The 18,498-nt window shown below is 26.9% G+C and overlaps 1 protein-coding gene across 1 annotated transcript in view; it reads right to left on the bottom strand.

Moving 5' to 3' along the window:
• Nucleotides 1-1,169: 1,169 nt before the first annotated feature.
• The window catches only part of LOC145331231 (uncharacterized), a 50,446-nt gene continuing 33,117 nt past the window's right edge, over nt 1,170-18,498 (bottom strand). The window contains exon 8 of the mRNA XM_080175848.1: nt 1,170-1,380. Coding sequence (XP_080031974.1) covers nt 1,170-1,380 — 211 coding nt within the window. The remainder of the gene's footprint in view (nt 1,381-18,498) is intronic.

The raw sequence follows: 18,498 nt of genomic DNA, 5'->3' as shown, positions 1-18,498 counted from the left end.
TCTCATCTGATTATCAAATCTTAACATTTTCTAAGCACATTTCACTACACTGATCAACCAAAAACGTCCTATTAACAAAAATATCCAGGAATAATGCCTTAATTTTATGGTATTTTGGGAGGGAAAAGGGAAAAAACAGGGAAAACCTGAACGTTTTTGTTTCTTATAATGTTTGTAGTGATATTTAACTTGTCATATATAGTTGAAACAATTTACTTACTGTTAAGGATTTATTTTATGATATAAAATTGCTAATTAGATTTTTTATAATATAGTAATTAGGTAATAAAGACCTATTTTGAATTCGTATTATTGACAAAAAAATACCTCACTGTCTACAAAGGGTTGAATCTCATAGGTTATTTAAAATAATAATATCCTTTTTTATTGTGTTGGTCAATAAATAACCCACTTTCGAGAATGAGTTTACACTTTTTTTAGACTGTTTATAAAGAAATATTGCGTCTTTATTATTTACAAATTTGTAATTAAAGGTGGGCGAGAGATGGGCCATCTAAAGTTAATTGGATACATATAAAATAACCTGTTTCTAGCTTTGTTATTGTATTTGGTTTCCAATAAAAAATATTGCTTATTTTATCAATTTCTAAGTAACTTTACATTGGTTTAAAGCAAGGATTATGTTAAAAGTCAGCTTAACCGTTAGGAAAAATCCAGAACTATGTGAAAAAGTTTAATTTTAGCTATAATGGGAGAAAAAAGCAATTTAATGCACATTTTATATAATACGGAAAATTTCTTCCTTTCCCTTTACCTTATAGAAATCGTCTGAAAAAGCCATTTTTTAAGCAAACAAAAGCGCGTTTTGCTCTATCTGTGAGATATTATGAATGAGATAATGTTAAGATTTGATATTAAGATGAGAAAAATTTACGTTCACAGTCCCTTTAATTGCATCCTGAACACTTGACAGTAATTTCTTAGCAAAAATGATGATAAACAACAAGGAGAACCAGTTCCTTGTAGAATATGCGGGTTCTAACCGCACAACCCGTCTAAGCTTGATAAGACATGCATTGAAGTCCTGATACGGCAGGTGGAGCACTTCCTTGAGGTAATCATTGGATTATCTACCCAAGTCTGATACAGCCTCAGTAGCCGAAGAACTCCTGGCTTGTACAACTCAAATAGGAGCTTCCAAATGCCTATCAGAGAAGACTTCGGACTACACCTTCCAATTCTACGTGTAGCTCAGCGATGCGCTCCATCTTAACACCAGGAACAACATCCAGTCCCTCATGGCCTTCAAGTATAGATTGAGCTGATTTGGTCGCTACATTCATACCACTAATCAGCCTGTAATCCTGGTCACAAAGCTTCTGCAGTTCAACGTGATCTTCTTTGTCCATCATGCTGCAACTTCAAAAGAAAATCAATTAGATCTCGACCCTGAGGTTTTATCACTGTTGGCTTGTGTTTGCTTCAGTTGTTATCCAGCTCACACAACCAGTGCAGTGGTAGGTTTTTATTGTTTTGTCGTACAAGATCTTATTACGCATTTTGTTGCTGTTACACAATTGTCCCAATACTGACTGTTCAAAGGAGATAACACAGATGTTTGTAAATTGTTTATTTGCGATGAAAACCGAACATCTGAAAATATACTACTTATTAGATGAATGCATATAAATGCAATAAATTATGATAATGAAGATATTCGCATAATCCACATAAATTACAGAATTCTTCAATATTCTTATGTAATAAAGAACAAAATACATCCATAGTTACAAGATCAATACATTATAACATGATATGATTGTTAATACATAATATAACACAATTAATTTTCAATAAATGTTTTAAAATCAGTTACTTGTTTTATTTAAGGAAAACTGCTCTATAACTGGCTTTAAATAAGTCCACATAATTATAATCGTACCTGGTTTTAATTCCATGTAAGCAGAACAGCCGTATAGGAGATCTTTAGTAGCAAACATGCATTTTGTTTCGATCACTAAAATCATATTTAACTTGTGCAGGTTCCGGAAGAGATAGAAATTTATAGAATTTCTTGGAGCCGACACAACACATCTTGGATGCCGTGTTTTTGGGGAGGAGACTTTGAGGAAAGGTCGTCGTTGTTGCCTTTTTGATGTAAGGATTAGCGAGTATGGGGATTTTCATGAAGACATGACTTTAAAGACTGAAGAAGCGCTTAGAGCCCAGCACAATGTATATTGTCTATAAACTAATGTTTTCAGAGTCTATTGATCATATTGAAACCTGTGAATTTAGTAGTTCTATATGGGTTGTTAAACTGTTTTCAACCTGTTTTTGAAAAGTATATCAAAAATATACTCTGACACCTGTAGAATCATACTGCAAAGCCAAAAATGAGAACAATTGCCCACATCGATTTTTATTTTGAATTTAAAGTTTATTTTTTAAAATGGATTAAATAAATTTTACTGAATTGTGATGTTTCTTTCCTTTGTGGGTAAAATACTCATCTTTTAAAGTGTCTTGTTTCATAGATATTGTATGCTAGTATACAGTAAAGTTAGTTCTTTTACATAGAATAAGGAGGAATAGAAATGAAAACCCTAAATATTTCTGGGAAATTTGAAGAAATCTTTGACTTGCGCAGTAAAGACAATAATGCTAAAGTACAAAACACAATGACTAGTTGGACAAAATTTAAAAAGTTTAATTTGTATCAAAACCTAATAGATACTGTTTAACATTTTGTTTTATGTAGTGTTTTGTAGGTTTAGTCTTTGGATTAAATTAATATCATTTTCAGTGGATAGCAGGTACTCTTTAACCCTTGCTGCACCTTAATCAGTCGAGGTAATGAATTTCCGACCTTTATAAATATCAAAATATAAATTTCAGCGGCCACAGCTGTACTTAGCAGCTGCCAGTCGCTGCAGTCGGCGGTTGGCAGGAAAACGGCGGCGGATCTTTATGAAATTTTAATACGTTATGTAGACATGTGAGAAAAGCTTCTTGTTCAAAATATAATAATTATATATATATATAATAAATTAATTTAGATGAAATCAAAAGGCCTAACTTTACTCTATGCCAGAATACTATCCTATTATATAAAGTAGTAAGCGTTTTTGTCTGTCCCGAAGGATCTCCCTAACTGCTAAACTGCTAAATGTCTTTACCCCCCTCCCCCCAAAAAATTTAGGCTCTGCAGTTTGATTCTACTGGTGTCATAGTATATTTTTGATATATGTTTTAATAGGTCAAAAACAGTTTAATGTGTATAGTTTTCATTTTTTTATTTAAATTAAAAAAAAATTATTCTATAATATTTGAAATAAGTTTTATTTGTGAAAATACTATATCTAAAATTTAAAGATTTCTAGCTTTGTTATTGGTTATAATGCTAAATTCACATAGTTTTTATGTAAATTCAAAAGATATATCCTACATCTTTTACTTTTAATGAATAATTATAGATATAAAATCAAAGGAGCTATTTTTTACTATCATTATCTTTTTATAATATTATAAAAAAAAATGCTTTGAAGCAAAAATTTTATCCAAAAAGAAAAGACAATTTTCGATTCAGTGAAAATTACTTCATCTATAGTAAAAAATACACTTTAAAATTCTAATAAAAATCGATGTGGGCTATTACTTTCATTTTTAGCTCTGCAATTTGATTCTACAGATGTCAGTATATTTTTGATATATGTACCTTTCAAAAATAGGTTAAAAACAGTTTAAATAAAGATTTAGACTTTTTTTTATAATTTTTTTAAATTTTCTTTCTGGATTTTACTGATTTCGTAATATTGATGAATGAGAAAAGGATATTAAAATATTCAGCAATTTTTGGTCATGTGATCAAATTTTTAATTTTATTTCTACTGTTGCTCCCTTTAGGGGCGAAGTATGTGGAAATTTAAATTTTTGTCATGACCTTAATATTAGTAAAATAATTTTAAATAACCTTTGTTGCATAAACAATATTAATATAATACAATACTTAGTTTTGTCTCATTTTTTATCTTTTTGTTAAATTCAAAAAAGTCTATTAAAAAATTTTTCATCATCTAAGGGTTACCACTGAATATCGGTTGTTGACAAAGGATTGCCAAACTAACCCACGCGGTAGGGGCGTGATTTAAATATATATAGTACACATTTATCTAAGCTCAATTTAGGGGGTTACATATTATTACAACGTAGTTATAAGACATGGGTAGCAATAAAATGAGACGTTGGGTATCCCTCTAACTGAACCGATTTTTGATTAGTCAACGGATCTAAATTTGTCTCAGCCAGGATATAATTAAAAGCCTAAATCAGCCAAGGACTAGCTGAGTACAATAGTTTTAAACTCAAAAAATTAAAAATAAAGAGCTAAATGAGTGATTGCGTCTTTCTCTTTTATCGACAGACGCACTTGGATATATCATTTTCATAATGAATGATATGTATTTTGCATTTTAATGTCAGTTTATGTGTAAATTTGGTGAGCTACATTATTGAGTAGCGATGTTAAGTTTGGATGGAAGAATTTTGTAATGAAAGCAAAAGTGGGGTAGAGGATAGGGGATGGGGTAGGAACCGGTTACAATAAATCCTGGAACTCTTGTCAGTGGATCAAATTCCACCTGAATATCTATGTCTATTTTTTTCTCTTTTTCTTCCCTTTCCCCCCTCCTTCACTTCTCTGTCTGCTCTCTCTCTTTCCTCCTCTTTTGTACGGTTATTTACATTATGAGTCAGAGTAAAGTTTAATCTAAAGTCATTATTATAACCGGTTCTTCTCCACTTTCAGTTAAGAAGGGTGGCGCAAATTTCAGATCCCAGATTTCGCAATTTAGATTAAAAATTATTTTTATATTTTAGCGAATTAAATAATTTTGCAAGCATCGCTTTTATCTTATGAAGAAAAATCAGCGAAAAACGAGCCAATATGACGCAAAACGCATGACCGCTACGACCGTGGCAATATTTAAAACCCAATCATGAGTCAGCTATAAATTGTAAAAGCTTTCTTTAGGTGAAATATTTAAAGAAAATATTTCTTCCATGTGAAACACATGACACAACATATAATAGGTTAGGTATAAATAATTTAATTTCTTATAATAAAGTTAGCTTTCTAAAAATTATATGGTTTTAATCTTATAATTTTACATTCTATATCCGCAAAAAGCTGTTTATAATACGATGCGAGAAATAACTATTCTCGTATTCATTCGAATCCGGTGAATAGAAACCGGTCCTTATCCATGCAAAAAACTATGTCTAGCATCGCATTATAACCAGTTTTCTACGAATATAAAAATGTACAATCAGTTTTTTTTAGCCCTGAGATGGTTTTAATCTTATAATTGTACATTTTATATCCGCGAAAAGCCGTTTTTGAGAAGATGCGAGAAAAAACTATTACAATTATTTAATTTTTTAATAATGTACAGCAAATTATTTCTTTTTTTATCTTCTAATGCCTACACAGTTAAAAAAGGTATGTTTTAAAATAAATAAGATAATTAGAATAAATCAGAAAAAGAGGGGTTTAGGGGAATCTATCCCCTTAAAACAGCATTGGCTCAAGTTTTCAACAAAAAAATTATTTAAAATTTTTTTTTTTGTGTTATGTTTATGACACTTGTTTTTAAATGCCAAAAAAATGTTAAAATAAATATTACTGTATGAAATGTTAAATTTAAAATCAATCATAATGTTGAAAGTTTTATTCTTATTTTATATTCTTTAAAAAGGATTTGACAAAAAAAAAATAATTTTTTATTTCAAACTTTTATATTAGCATGCTTATATCTTATTGTTTGACACTAGAATTGAAAAAAAAATACTATATATTATTTTTTGACTATAAATAAATTTAAAAAAATAATTTTCTTTATCTCATCTAGTGAGATAATGTTGCTATTATCACATTTAAAATAAATGCTGAAATAAGCCTTAAAATAATTTAACCACTAGTCTCTCATCGGACATGAAATGACGTTCAATAAGAAAAAGGAATAATAATATGAGAAAGAAAATAATTTTTTTCTAGTCATAAAATAATATATATTATTTTTTTCAATTCTAGTGTCAACCAATAAGAAATAGGCATGCTGTTATAAATTTTGGAATAGTTATTTCTCGTATCGTATTATAAACGGTTTTTTTGCGGATATAGAATGTACAATTATAAGAATAAAACTAGTTTTTTTAGCCCCGTGGTGCTATTGTAATTTACGTAATATTTAACATACGGAAAGAGATTTAAAAAAATTATTTCTTACATTTAAATCACATGATATAACAAAAAATTTCTTCCTTCTCTGTCCCAAAAATGTATGGGGACAGAGAAAGAGAGAGAGAAGCATCTTGCTAGATCACTTGATAAAATCGAAGCAAAAATAAATTAGTAAAAAAAGTTTCAAACATTTATAAATATTACGAAAATAAGATAAATAACTATTCCCATATATTTTTTATTCCAAAATAAAAAGAATTTATTTTGAAAAAATAATTTTCTTTCCAATATTTTTGTTCCTTTTTCTTATTAAACGTCATTTCATGTGCAATGAGAGACTAGTGTTTAAATATTTTCAGGCTTATTCCAGCAATTATTTTGAATGTGAAAATAGCAACATTCTTTCATTATATAGAATAAATTAATTTATAATATCTTATAATTTTACTAGCGGGTACGCCCTTGGAGGCTTCTATTAGCTCTTGAGGGGGGAAAGTAAATGATATAACCCCACTTTTCCTATATAACTATATTAAGTTAGTGTCTACTAATATAATATGATTGACAATAGATTTTGTGAAATAAATTTTGTGAATCATTATACTAAAGTGACAAGATGTTTGTCTGTGTGTCTGTGCCAAGAGATCACTGCTAAACGGATCAGGTTTTCCTTAACAATGTAGATTTTTATGGGTTCTTCTGTCTATAACTACTAAAATGATATTTTAAATTTAAAATTTTTATCTTTAAATTAAGAAAAAATGATGTCAAAAAGGAAAAAGTTTCCTTTTTAAAAATAAATTTAGGGTTTCCGTTGTTATATTTTTGATCTAGAAAATTTGAATTATTATTTACAAAATTAAAATTTCCAGTCTACTTCATATAGTTTAAAATTTTTCACTTTGCGTGTGTATTTTCCAAAAATGGTGGTTTTTGCCCCTTCTAGAACCATAGAGCAATTTTTATTTTTGTATAACTTTTCTAAGCACATTATTTGTTTTTTTTTATGCATTAACTGCTTACGGCAAACCTTTTTGTCGTAATTTACTACCAAAATCGGAATTTTGGATGTTTTTTAAGGTTTTAATAAGCATTTATGGTAGGATAGCGTTGATTTTTAATATACTTTAATTTAGGTAATTTAATTTATAAAATTTTATGTAGAGTAAAATTTTTTTGTTTATCCAACTTATTTTTGTCAAAAGGAATTTCAAATAGATGTGATCTATGTTTTTTTTATTATTTATGTTTTATCAATTATTAGGATTTTATTCACTTCATTTTCTTGTTTTAACATTTAAAATCCAACTTGACAAAAACAGTTACTTGCACAAAAAACTTTACTCAAAATGAAACTTAGTAAATTAAATTACCTAAAAAAAATCATTTAGAGTTATTTTTTTAATTTAACGCTTTCTTACCAATAATGCTTATTAAAACTTCTACAAATTCAATATTTTTTTATCTGAGGGATTATTTTAATATATAAATTTTAATATATGTATTTAAGTTGAAAATTAATGTAAATTTTATAAACTTAAATGACACGAAAATTTTTTTTTTTGTAAAACACTTAAGTGAAAAAATGCGCAAAAAATCTGACTTAAAATAGATTTAAAATAGTAAAACTCACAGAGCTTTTAGTTTAAGAACCAAATGCACAAAAAAATGCGAATAAATAAAAAATAAAAAAAATGCAAATTTACAAAATTTCGCAAAAATTCTTTAAAATATAAAAAAGGGAATTTTTTGTTTTTTTGTGGGTTAAAAATGGTCTTATTTATAAAGAAAATAGCCTTAAATTACCAAAAGTCTAGTAAGTTTATTTCTTAAAGTGGTTATAGAATTCTTAGGGAACAACGGACAAACAAACAGACAAAATACATCACGCTACTTTTTTATGTTTAATTACCAATTATTTTTAGCTTAACTACAACAATTTAAATAGTTTTAGCCGACTAAAACACAGAAAAAGTCAAAAATAAAATTCTTATGTGCATTTTCCTGGCAGCTAAAGACCACGCAAGCTGAAGAATAAATATCCTTATGAATCTGCTAAGAGATGTAAAATTTTGTACATTATTTAAAGTTAAAAGAGGTTTTTATTATTTTTTGTATTTTTGTACTATTAATAAATGTTTAAGGCTTTTTACAATTATTATTTTGTTTAATTTTAATTAAGTGATCTAAAACGACTTTTTTTTCTGTTACTTTAGGGACAAAGATAAAAGAAATTTCTTGTCATATCTTGTTAAAAAAACTTTTTTCGTATGTAAATACTTGAAATACAAATTTACGATACACTAGTAAAATGTAGGTTTTTTAACCAAAAAGAGAAATACTCTAAAAATTCGACAGGTTATCATTTATTTATACCTAAATACCTTACGTCTTTATTTAAATCATAAGTGCATAGCCTAATTTTTTTCATATATTTTTTATTTTATACCTAATAAAAACCTCTATTTTTCAAAAATCTAACATCATTTTAACAAGTTTTATTCATTTATTTTATATAAAGTTATTTTAAAGCCACAATAATATTTGTTTTTTTTTGTATAGAAATACATTTAATTAACTAATATAACATTCAAAATTTAAAACAATTTTCAAAGTATATAAAAATTTCAAAAAAATTCAGATTCTTATACTGGAATAGGTCACTCGGACGAACAAACTAATAATTATAATATATGTAAATATTTTAAATATTAAAACAAAATTGGAATAAATTTGTTAAAAAACTGAGTACGGACATTTTCGATTATAACGATTATACAGCTGCTACATTTTCTAAATAAATACTTAAGTACTAAAAAAATCACCATGCAAAGTTTAAAATCAATAAAACAATTCTAACATTCTAACAGGTAAAAAACTATATAAATGGGCGAACGGACCATCACTATTTTTAGATCATTTTTGCTTTTGATAGACACAATACTTTGAATTTATAACTCATAATTAAAAGCGAAGCTTTTCTATAATTAGGGTCGGTCCGTCCGTACGTCCGTCCGTCCGTCCGTCACGGATAGCTTTTTTCGTTTATTTAGACATGTTAGAATTGTCCTATTGATTTAAAATTTTGCATGGTGATTCCTTACGGTTAGGTACGGTAGAAAGCGTAGCAACTCTATAATCATTACCAAAATGTCCGTACGTTCATTTTAAACATGTTGATTTTTTTACTTTTTTAAATAGCTTTTTTCGTTAATTTAGGCATGTTAGAATTGTCTATCGATTTCAAATTTTGCATGGTGATTCCTGTAATAGTTAGGTACTAGTTAGAAAGCGTAGCAACTCTATAAGCATTACTAGATTGTCCGTACGTCCATTTTAAACATGTTGATTTTTTTTTACATTTTTAACAACAAATTTGTATGTGACCTAATTATCCAATTTGTCTGATTTTTAAAATACTGATTCCTGGGACAACAAAGTACAATATTATAAGCGAAGCAACTCTATAGTAAAGTCCTAAAAATGTAAGTATGTCCATAATCATTATCCTGTATCAAGCAGTTTTTCAACAAATTTACTTACAATTTTGCTTTGACTCTTATACATTCGCATTCTGATTATTCAGTTCTGACATTATACAAGTGTTATTGTCCGTTTGTCGTACCATTTCAGAGCTTTGCTTTTATGGATGTTGTCATCCTTGTTAAAATTATGTTTTAAAAATATGTTTTACAAGTATTACAAAGACCTGTTAATTCCTTAATTTGCACAAGATTTTCAAGAACAAACACTGTTTAATTTTTCTCTTATTCTTGGCATTTCTTGCCTTTCGAACATTCTTTATATTGCATTAAACTTAAAATTTTGTTAAAACTGGAAAATTTTTTCCCTAATTTAGTAATTTAGGCTTATAAGAATTTATTGTAGAATGTTTTTTTTTTCAATTTAATATCAAGATTTAAATAAGTCTACAGTTAGTCCTTATTTAGTCATTTGTTTAAAATTTTTAATTTTTTTCTGCTATTGTTTTCTTAAAGTGAAAGTATAATTTTTTTGTCACCTAACAATTAGATTGATAAAATAACTTTGAATATCCTTTATTTTTTCTCATTATTTTTACTTTAACTTTAAAATATTATAAATTTTTTTAAATTTTGCTTTTTTTAATCTAATGTAAGTAAACATTTTTAATTTCCTATAAATAACTATTACTTAATAAGAATTCTTTTTTAAAAAATATGAAATGTGATAATAACGATTCATTTTAAAATTTTATTTTAATTAATATATTCTTCAAAAACCAAAATTATAATTATTTTTACAATAGAGATAACCTAGAGACAGCACAAATGCATTTTGTATATATTTGAAGTCAATTATAAGTTGTAGCGTATCTAAGGTTAAAACTTTTCTTTAATGTATTAATAAAAGTAAAATTTTTTTTATCATATAATGTGAAACATGTGACAAAACATAGTTTTTTTTCTAAAAATTATATCGTTGCAAAATTTTGTTGCAAATATTGTTGTCCGTTTTTTATACAAACAATAGTTTTAAAAAAGCAAAGCTTTTCTATAATTAGGGCCGAGATAGATACCTTTTATTTGTTAATTTAGGCATGTTAGAATTGTTCTATTGATTTTAAACTTTGCAATAATAGTTAGATACGATTTAGAAAGATTACCAGAATGTCCGTACGTCTATTTTAAACAAATTAATTTTTCTACTTTTTTAACAACAAGTTTGTATGTGATCTAATTATTCGTTTAATCTGATTTTTGGTGTATTGATTCCTAAGACAATAAAAAAAAAATACTATAAGCAAAGCAACTCTATATTTAAGTCTTAAAAATGTAAGTATGTCCATAAACATTATTCTGTATCAAACAGTTTTTCAACAAATTTACTTACAATTTTGCTTTGACTTTTACAATTTATATTCTGATTATTCAATTTATAAATTAAACAAATATTAATGTCCGTTTGTCCTACCGTTTCAGTGCCTGGCTTTATGGATGTTGTCATCCTTGTTTTTTTAAATTTGACAAAAAAATAGGATTAAAATGTCTAGTGTTTAAATTCCTAAATCATTTTATAATTAAAACATCATGTTTTTTATCTTACTAAAGATTTTTTAATTTTAAAAACTGTGTTGTGGACTTATTAAAAAAAAAGCAGGCTTAATAAAATATTGTACAATAGAGTGGATCAATTATTGACATTAATTTTGTTCAACATTTACTGTTTAAAGACACATTTTCTTTATATAAAGTGTGAAGCATGTGACAAAACATAGTTTATTTTTTTATAATAAAGTTTTTTTTTCTAAAAATATATAGTTGCAAAATTTTGTTGCAAATGTTGTTGCCCGTAAGGCCCTTTTATTATACAAACAATGTTTTTTTTAGGTTTGACAAAAAAATAGGGTCAAAAGGACTGTCTATATTTAGTGTTTATACCCACTTTAAATTCCTAACTATTTTAATTTAAAAAAAAACATCATGTTTTTTATCTTACTTAAGATTGTTTAATATTAAAAACTGTGTAATGGACATTTGCTGTTTAAACAAGAAGTAAGAAATTTTAAGACAGCGTTTATATCGCAACTTTAACGCCCGGTTCCAGAAATTGCCGAAAAAAACCGGTTCTTAGTTTCAGAATTGCATCATTCTCAGTATGAAGCCCCCTCTACTACCCTGTTTTTTTTCCCCCTGAAGCAGGCAGTTTTGCTTACTTCCGTTTGCCGGTATAGCTTAACAAAATTTAAAAACCAAGAAAAACGAGGTAATTTTAAATACCTCTCCTAACTTTTTTGTTTATGAAGTAAAGTTAGTGATTTACTACATTTATTAGTAAATTCGTTTTATTCAAATTATTTTTTTTATATGATTTTTTTTATCGTTTTTTACGTTCTATTTAGGCCCGGCTCGGCTTAAGTAAAGATACCCGCCATTTTTATTGTTCAACTCGGCGCAAGTAAAGATACACGTCCACATATAATATTAAATCTTAAAACTTCTAGGAAACGGGCTTTTTTAACTGAAAAGGGTGGAATTTATAAACAAAACACTAAATTTGATATAAATCGTTTTGTATCTTAATTGTAGCTCTATCAATTACATGAGGTTATGTAGTTTTCAATTGCAGATCGTATCGTGGTATTAGCTACTCTACAACTCACTTTGGACGTTCAAAAATTACATTTTTAATTTTTTGGGCCAAAAAACCGGGTATTTAGGACAAAACCGATCTTGAATGCCGGGGGAAAGCACCAAAAAACGCCAAAAACGGTTACCTATGCCGAACGGTTTCTTTACTTGCGCCAAACCGGGTTTGATTGCAACTTTCCTGTGCACGCCACTAGAGCAAAACAAAAAAATTGGAATTTATGACTAAAAAAAAAAATAATCTTTACACAAAAACAGCACAATCCTCAAATTCCATTATAAGATCAACAAAAATCAAAAAAATGAAAGTAAAAAAATTAACACACATCTTTTATTGATAATAATTACATCATTACAATTTATTGTTAAATAATTTTTATTGTTCAAATTAGATTTTACAATAATTAAAAAAGTCGCTTGAATAAAAAAAAAATTTAAAAAAACATCGTTTTTTTTCAAAAATTAGTTGAAAGAGCGTTTGTAAGCGTTAAATTTTAACAAGGATGACAACATCCATAAGTAGCGAAGCACAAAAAATCGTAGATGGGAATACGTACAGGTAGATTTAAAAGGTTTTTACTAAAATCAAGAATAGATTTATTGGATAAAATAAATATGAAACCTTGTTTTATTTTGTATGATGACGATGGTCAAAGTAAATTATATTAAAGATGCTCATAACAATGGGAAAAATTATTTTGATACTGGTATGCCATAAAAGTTTGAAAATTGGATCAAAATAAACAAAGATCTTGGGAAATATATAAAACATATAAAAATAGCCAAAAACCTGATAAAAGGCAGTCTGGCCGCTATGGTTGTTTTCTTAAAACGACAAAAAATTTAATTTTTAAATCCTTAAAAACTTTAAAAATTTGGAAAATCGGACCATATACACTGAAGATATGGAAAAAAGTGTCAAATATATTTATAAATAGCCTAAAACCTGCCAAAAAGGCAGTCTGGCCGTCATGGTTATTTCCTTTAAAGGCGGGAAATTTAATTTTGATATCTATAACTGAAAAATTTTGAAAATCGGACTATAAACACTGAAGATATGGAGAAAAATGTTAAAAATATAAAAAAAAAAACAGCCTAAAACCTGCTGAAATGGCAGTCTGGCCGTCATGGTTGTCTTCTTTAAAGATGGGAAATTTAATTTTGATATCTATAACTGAAAAAATTTTGAAAATCGGACCATACACTAAAGATATGGAAAAAAATGTGAAAAATATAAAAATAGCCTAAAACTTGCTAAAAATCAGTCCGACCGCAAATGATGTTTTATAGTCAATTGTGCTCCTTAATAATGGGAATGTTTTCAAAAAATTTCAGCATTCTACCTTTTTAGGAGCTGAGTAAATCCCATTTCCCCCATAGCGTTACGGACTGACGGACTGACTGACGGACTGACTGACGGACGGACGGACAAAGTGAATTATAGAGTAGCTTCGCTACTAACAAAAACAAATAAATTTAATACAAATTTAGCTGTCATTAGTTTTTCAGCTGATTATGGTTTTTGTAGACTTTAAAAGTAACTGTACTTTCAACTTAAGTTAAACTTAATTTTAAAAGAATTTGATTGTCAAAATTTTTAGTAGCGAAGCTACTCTATAATTCGCTTTGTCCGTCCGTCAGTCCGTCAGTCAGTCCGTAACGCTATGGGGGAAATGGGATTTACTCATACATGTTTTACATATTTCCCAATATCTTTGTTTATTTTGATCCAATTTTCAAACTTTTATGGGATATCAGTATCAAAAATATTTTTCCCATTGTTATAAGCATCTTTAATATAATTTACTTTGACCATCGTCATCATACAAAATAAAACAAGGTTTCATATTTATTTTACAAATAAATCTATTCTTGATTTTAGTAAAAACCTTTTAAATCTACCTGTACGTATTCCCATCTACGATTTTTTGTGCTTCGCTACTTATGGATGTTGTCATCCTTGTTTTTTTTATTTTTTATTATTTACTAGCAGGCTAAATTTATAACAAAAAACATTCAAAATTTGTTTCTTAGCCACTTTGTTGAATTTTAATTATTTTTTAGTTATTAAACGTAAAATAAATTTAAAATTTTTCTGATTTGTATTCGTTAAAAATACAACTTTTTACAAAAATTATTAGTTAAACAAACTTGATGTTTTATAGGTTTGCTGTAAAAAAACTACCTACACTTTTGAGATAAAAAGCGAAACATTTTTATGTTTATAAGATTTTAAAAATATTTTTTTACAAAAATTTATTGAACAATAAATTAAAAAATGATGTAAATCTAAAACAATGATTTTATATTATGCTGTTTCTTAAGTTAAAGAAAAAACAAGGATGACAACATCCATAAAAGCGAAGCACTGAAACGGTAGGACAAACGGACATTAACACTTGTATGGTATCTGAACTGAATAATAAGAATTTAAAAGTATTAGAGTAGAAGCAAAATTGTAAGTAGATTTGTTGAAAAAAACTGCTTGAAGCAGGATAATGTTTATGGACATACTTACATTTTTGGACTTGATTATAGAGTTGCTTCGCTTATAATATTGTTCGTTGTTGTTTCATGAATCAATATACCAAAAATCAGATCAAACGGATAATTTAAACACTTGAAAATTTTTTGTTAAAAAAGTAGAAAAATCAACATTTTTAAAATGGACGTACGGACATTCTGGTAATGATTATAGAGTTGCTACGCTTTCTAAATCGTGCCCAACTACTACAGGAATCATCATGCAAAGTTTGAAATCGATAGGACAATTCTAACATGCATAAATTAACGAATAAAAGCTATCTATCTCGGACGGACGGACGTACGGACGGACGGACGGACCGACCCTAATTATAGAAAAGCTTCGCTTTTAAAAATATATAAATAGACAGTATTTAGTAGATCATTTATCTTTGAAGGATAAATGATGTCAAAAAGGAAAAGATTTTTTTTTTAAAAATGAATTTAGGATTCCATCGTTATATTTTTGATCTAAAAAATATTGCAAAATTATGAATATTATATTTTACTAAGCAGTGTAACAATGAAAAATAGCATGTTCAGTTGTTAATTCTATATTATATTTCGGTCATTATTCACGAAAAAAAAATCATTTTTCTGCATGAAGTCTCGGATTTTTAAAAAAAAACTTTGGTCTTTTTCATTAGGTCAAAAAGATGATTTTTAAATTTATAAAACAACTTAAATTAATAAAAAAAAAGGCATTTTTTATGTGATTTTTAAGTTTAAAATTTTTACAATAATTTTTGATATATAAATTTTTTTCTAGAAAAAGAACAATATAAATTTGTATTTTAAGGCACAGAAATAATAAATTAGAATGCAAGTTAACTATAAAAACGACTAACTAAAATTTCATTAAAATCTGTCGCTATTTTCCTGCCGACTGCCGTCGCTGAAATTTATATTTTGAGATTTCTAATAATTACAGATGAGTAAATTTCGTACTCATTTTCTGTGTGTATATTTAAGCAGGGAGGAAGGGAACAATGGACTGTTTATTATACTAGTCCACAAAATTTTATAATAGTTTTTTCTTATTTGTAGGCATAACAAGGGTTTTGAATTTGATTGGTTGGTTTATTAGTTGAGTGTCCAAACATTTCAACAACTAATTGTAATTTATAGAAGGGGCAATTTTGTTTATTACCATTGAAGATGTACATTAGTTTACCTACCATTGTCTTATTTCTTTAGATCATAGATATGTAAGACTCTAATTTTTATTTTTATTTATTTTAAAGGAAACATTTTCTATCTTAATTAATCTTTGTAAAAGGTTGCTCAATAAAAGGGTAAATGGAGTAGATAATGTTAAACATAAAAAATTAGAATATTTTTTGTTAATTAGGGAAACCACATACAAATTTTTAGACTTCAAGAATTCAACCCCACTTTCAATTTTAAAAAAGGTAAAAAATTTTGAGAAAGTCGTAATATCTAGGGACAATTTCTCTTTAAAAGGTAGTGGTACCTTCCCCAAAAATAGTTAAAAACCTTTCCTGGACCTAAAAAAAGCTTTATTGTATAGAAGAACATATTAATTGAGCGGTTAGTAAAATCCATTGCTACAGACAAAAAAAAGGCCTACTACTTTATAAAATAGGATTGTTAAAATCTTTTCTGCCCTGGCATAACACAGTGGGATCTTTTAACAAACATCGGGATATTAGAAGTAGGCAAAAATAAACTTTAATAAATAAACTTGTATTTGAAAAAATGATGTAATTTCTTTTCTTTTTTACTCAAAATTAACTTAAATTTTGCTCCTGTTATTTTCTAAAGTGCATTTGATAAGTACGTCTTGCTGTTTTAGAGAAGCAAAGATACCCTATTTTTAAAAAAAACTTTAGCTAGGAAAGGAATATTTTAACATAATCAACGTCTATGTAAATATTTCTTCAATGCAATTTTTTTGGGTTAAAAATCTTAATATTTTTGGTGAAATTTTCTCACAAAATGTCAATTTACATTACCAAAAAAAAATTTGTTTTTTAATTTTCTTTAATTAGACATTAGTACAGGTATCTAAAAAGTACCTAAATCAAAAATTATTTTCATAAGATGAACATAAATGTATTTTTTGTTGCTTTAAAAAAATTATGTATAAAATCTAGAAAATCATCAAAGCTGAAAAGAAATTTTTCATTAACTTTTTTAAAAATGACATAAATCTGCCAAAAATTAATAGTTATAAAAAATTTTTTTCTAGCTGTCTACTTACAGCTATTATTAATTCCTAGGATAGATAAAAGTCAATTTTTACTTTTTTGGATGTCATGTTTTTTTTCAAAAGATCCCACTCAAAACATATGATATCGCTTAATTATTAAAGAATTATTTAATTATTTTAAAACATGAAACATTAATTGGTAATTTTTTTTTATTTCAATCACTAGTTGATATTATTTTTAAAACGATTTTGCTACTTCATTTTTTATAAATAACCTTTTTTTTAACTAATTGTAGAAGTTGTGTCTCTATTGTCATAGGTATATAATGTCTAGAGTAGACAAGTCTTTTTATCAACCATCTACACTCTATGTTCCTTTTAAATAAAGATATGTTAATGTTTATATATTCTGTTTATATATTTAACACTGCATGTTTGTTAACTATCTACGCTATATTTTCTTTATAACTATAGTAAAGTAGTGTCTACTAATATAATATGATTACAATAGATTTTATGAATCATTATACTAAAGTAACAGGATGTTTGTATGTTTGTTTGTATGTGTGTTTGTACCAAAGGATCTCGCTAACTGCTAAAACGATCAGGTTTTACCTAACAGTGTAGATTCTTATGGGTTTTTCTGTCTATAGTTACTAAAATGATTGTTTAAATTTAAAATCTTTATCTTTGAAAGAAAATGATGTCAAAAAGGAAAAAGTTTTCTTTAAAAAAAATAAATTTAGGATTCCCATTGTTATATTTTTGGTCTAAAAAATATTGCAAAATTATGAATATTATATTTTACAAATTAGCAGTGTAACAATGAAAAATAGCATGTTCAGTTGTTAATTCTACATAACATTTGGGTCATTATTTACGAAAAAAAAAAGATTTTTCTGCATAAGGTCTCAGATTTTAAATAAAAAACTTTCAGTCTTTTTTATTAGGTCAAAAAGATAATTTTAAAATTTATTAATCAACTTAAATTAATAAAAAAAGGCATTTTTTATGTGATTTTTAAGTTTAAAATTTTTACAATAATTTTCAAAGTAGAAATTATTTTCTAGAAAAAGAACAATATGAATTTGTATTTAAAGTCACAAAAATCATAAATTAGAATGTCATTTTTTGACTTTAGTAAACGCAAATGAATTTGGCGTAGGCACATTCAGACACCTAAGAAATTTTACCTTCCTCCCACCTTCTTGAACGTCTACGCTTACGTGTTGTAAAAGTAATTTTTTTCAAATTAGTTTACAAAGTATATATAAGTATGTTAGATTATAGTGTTTTCTGACAAGATTTAAATTTTTATAGTTTTTTTAATTTTTTCTGATCTTTTTTATTTTTAAGTTGCCTTAAACTATTATATAGATTCAGATTTTGACTAACAACAAACATTTTTGCCTATTTTACTATTTTTTACACTTTTAAAACACTTTGTGTAAGTTTTTTTTTATGGTGTTTTT

Source organism: Acartia tonsa, chromosome 11 (genome assembly GCF_053477335.1).
Source record: "Acartia tonsa isolate MP-2025a chromosome 11, ASM5347733v1, whole genome shotgun sequence".
NCBI lineage: Eukaryota > Metazoa > Arthropoda > Copepoda > Calanoida > Acartiidae > Acartia > Acartia tonsa.
This window is presented reverse-complemented; position numbering and strand designations above follow the sequence as displayed.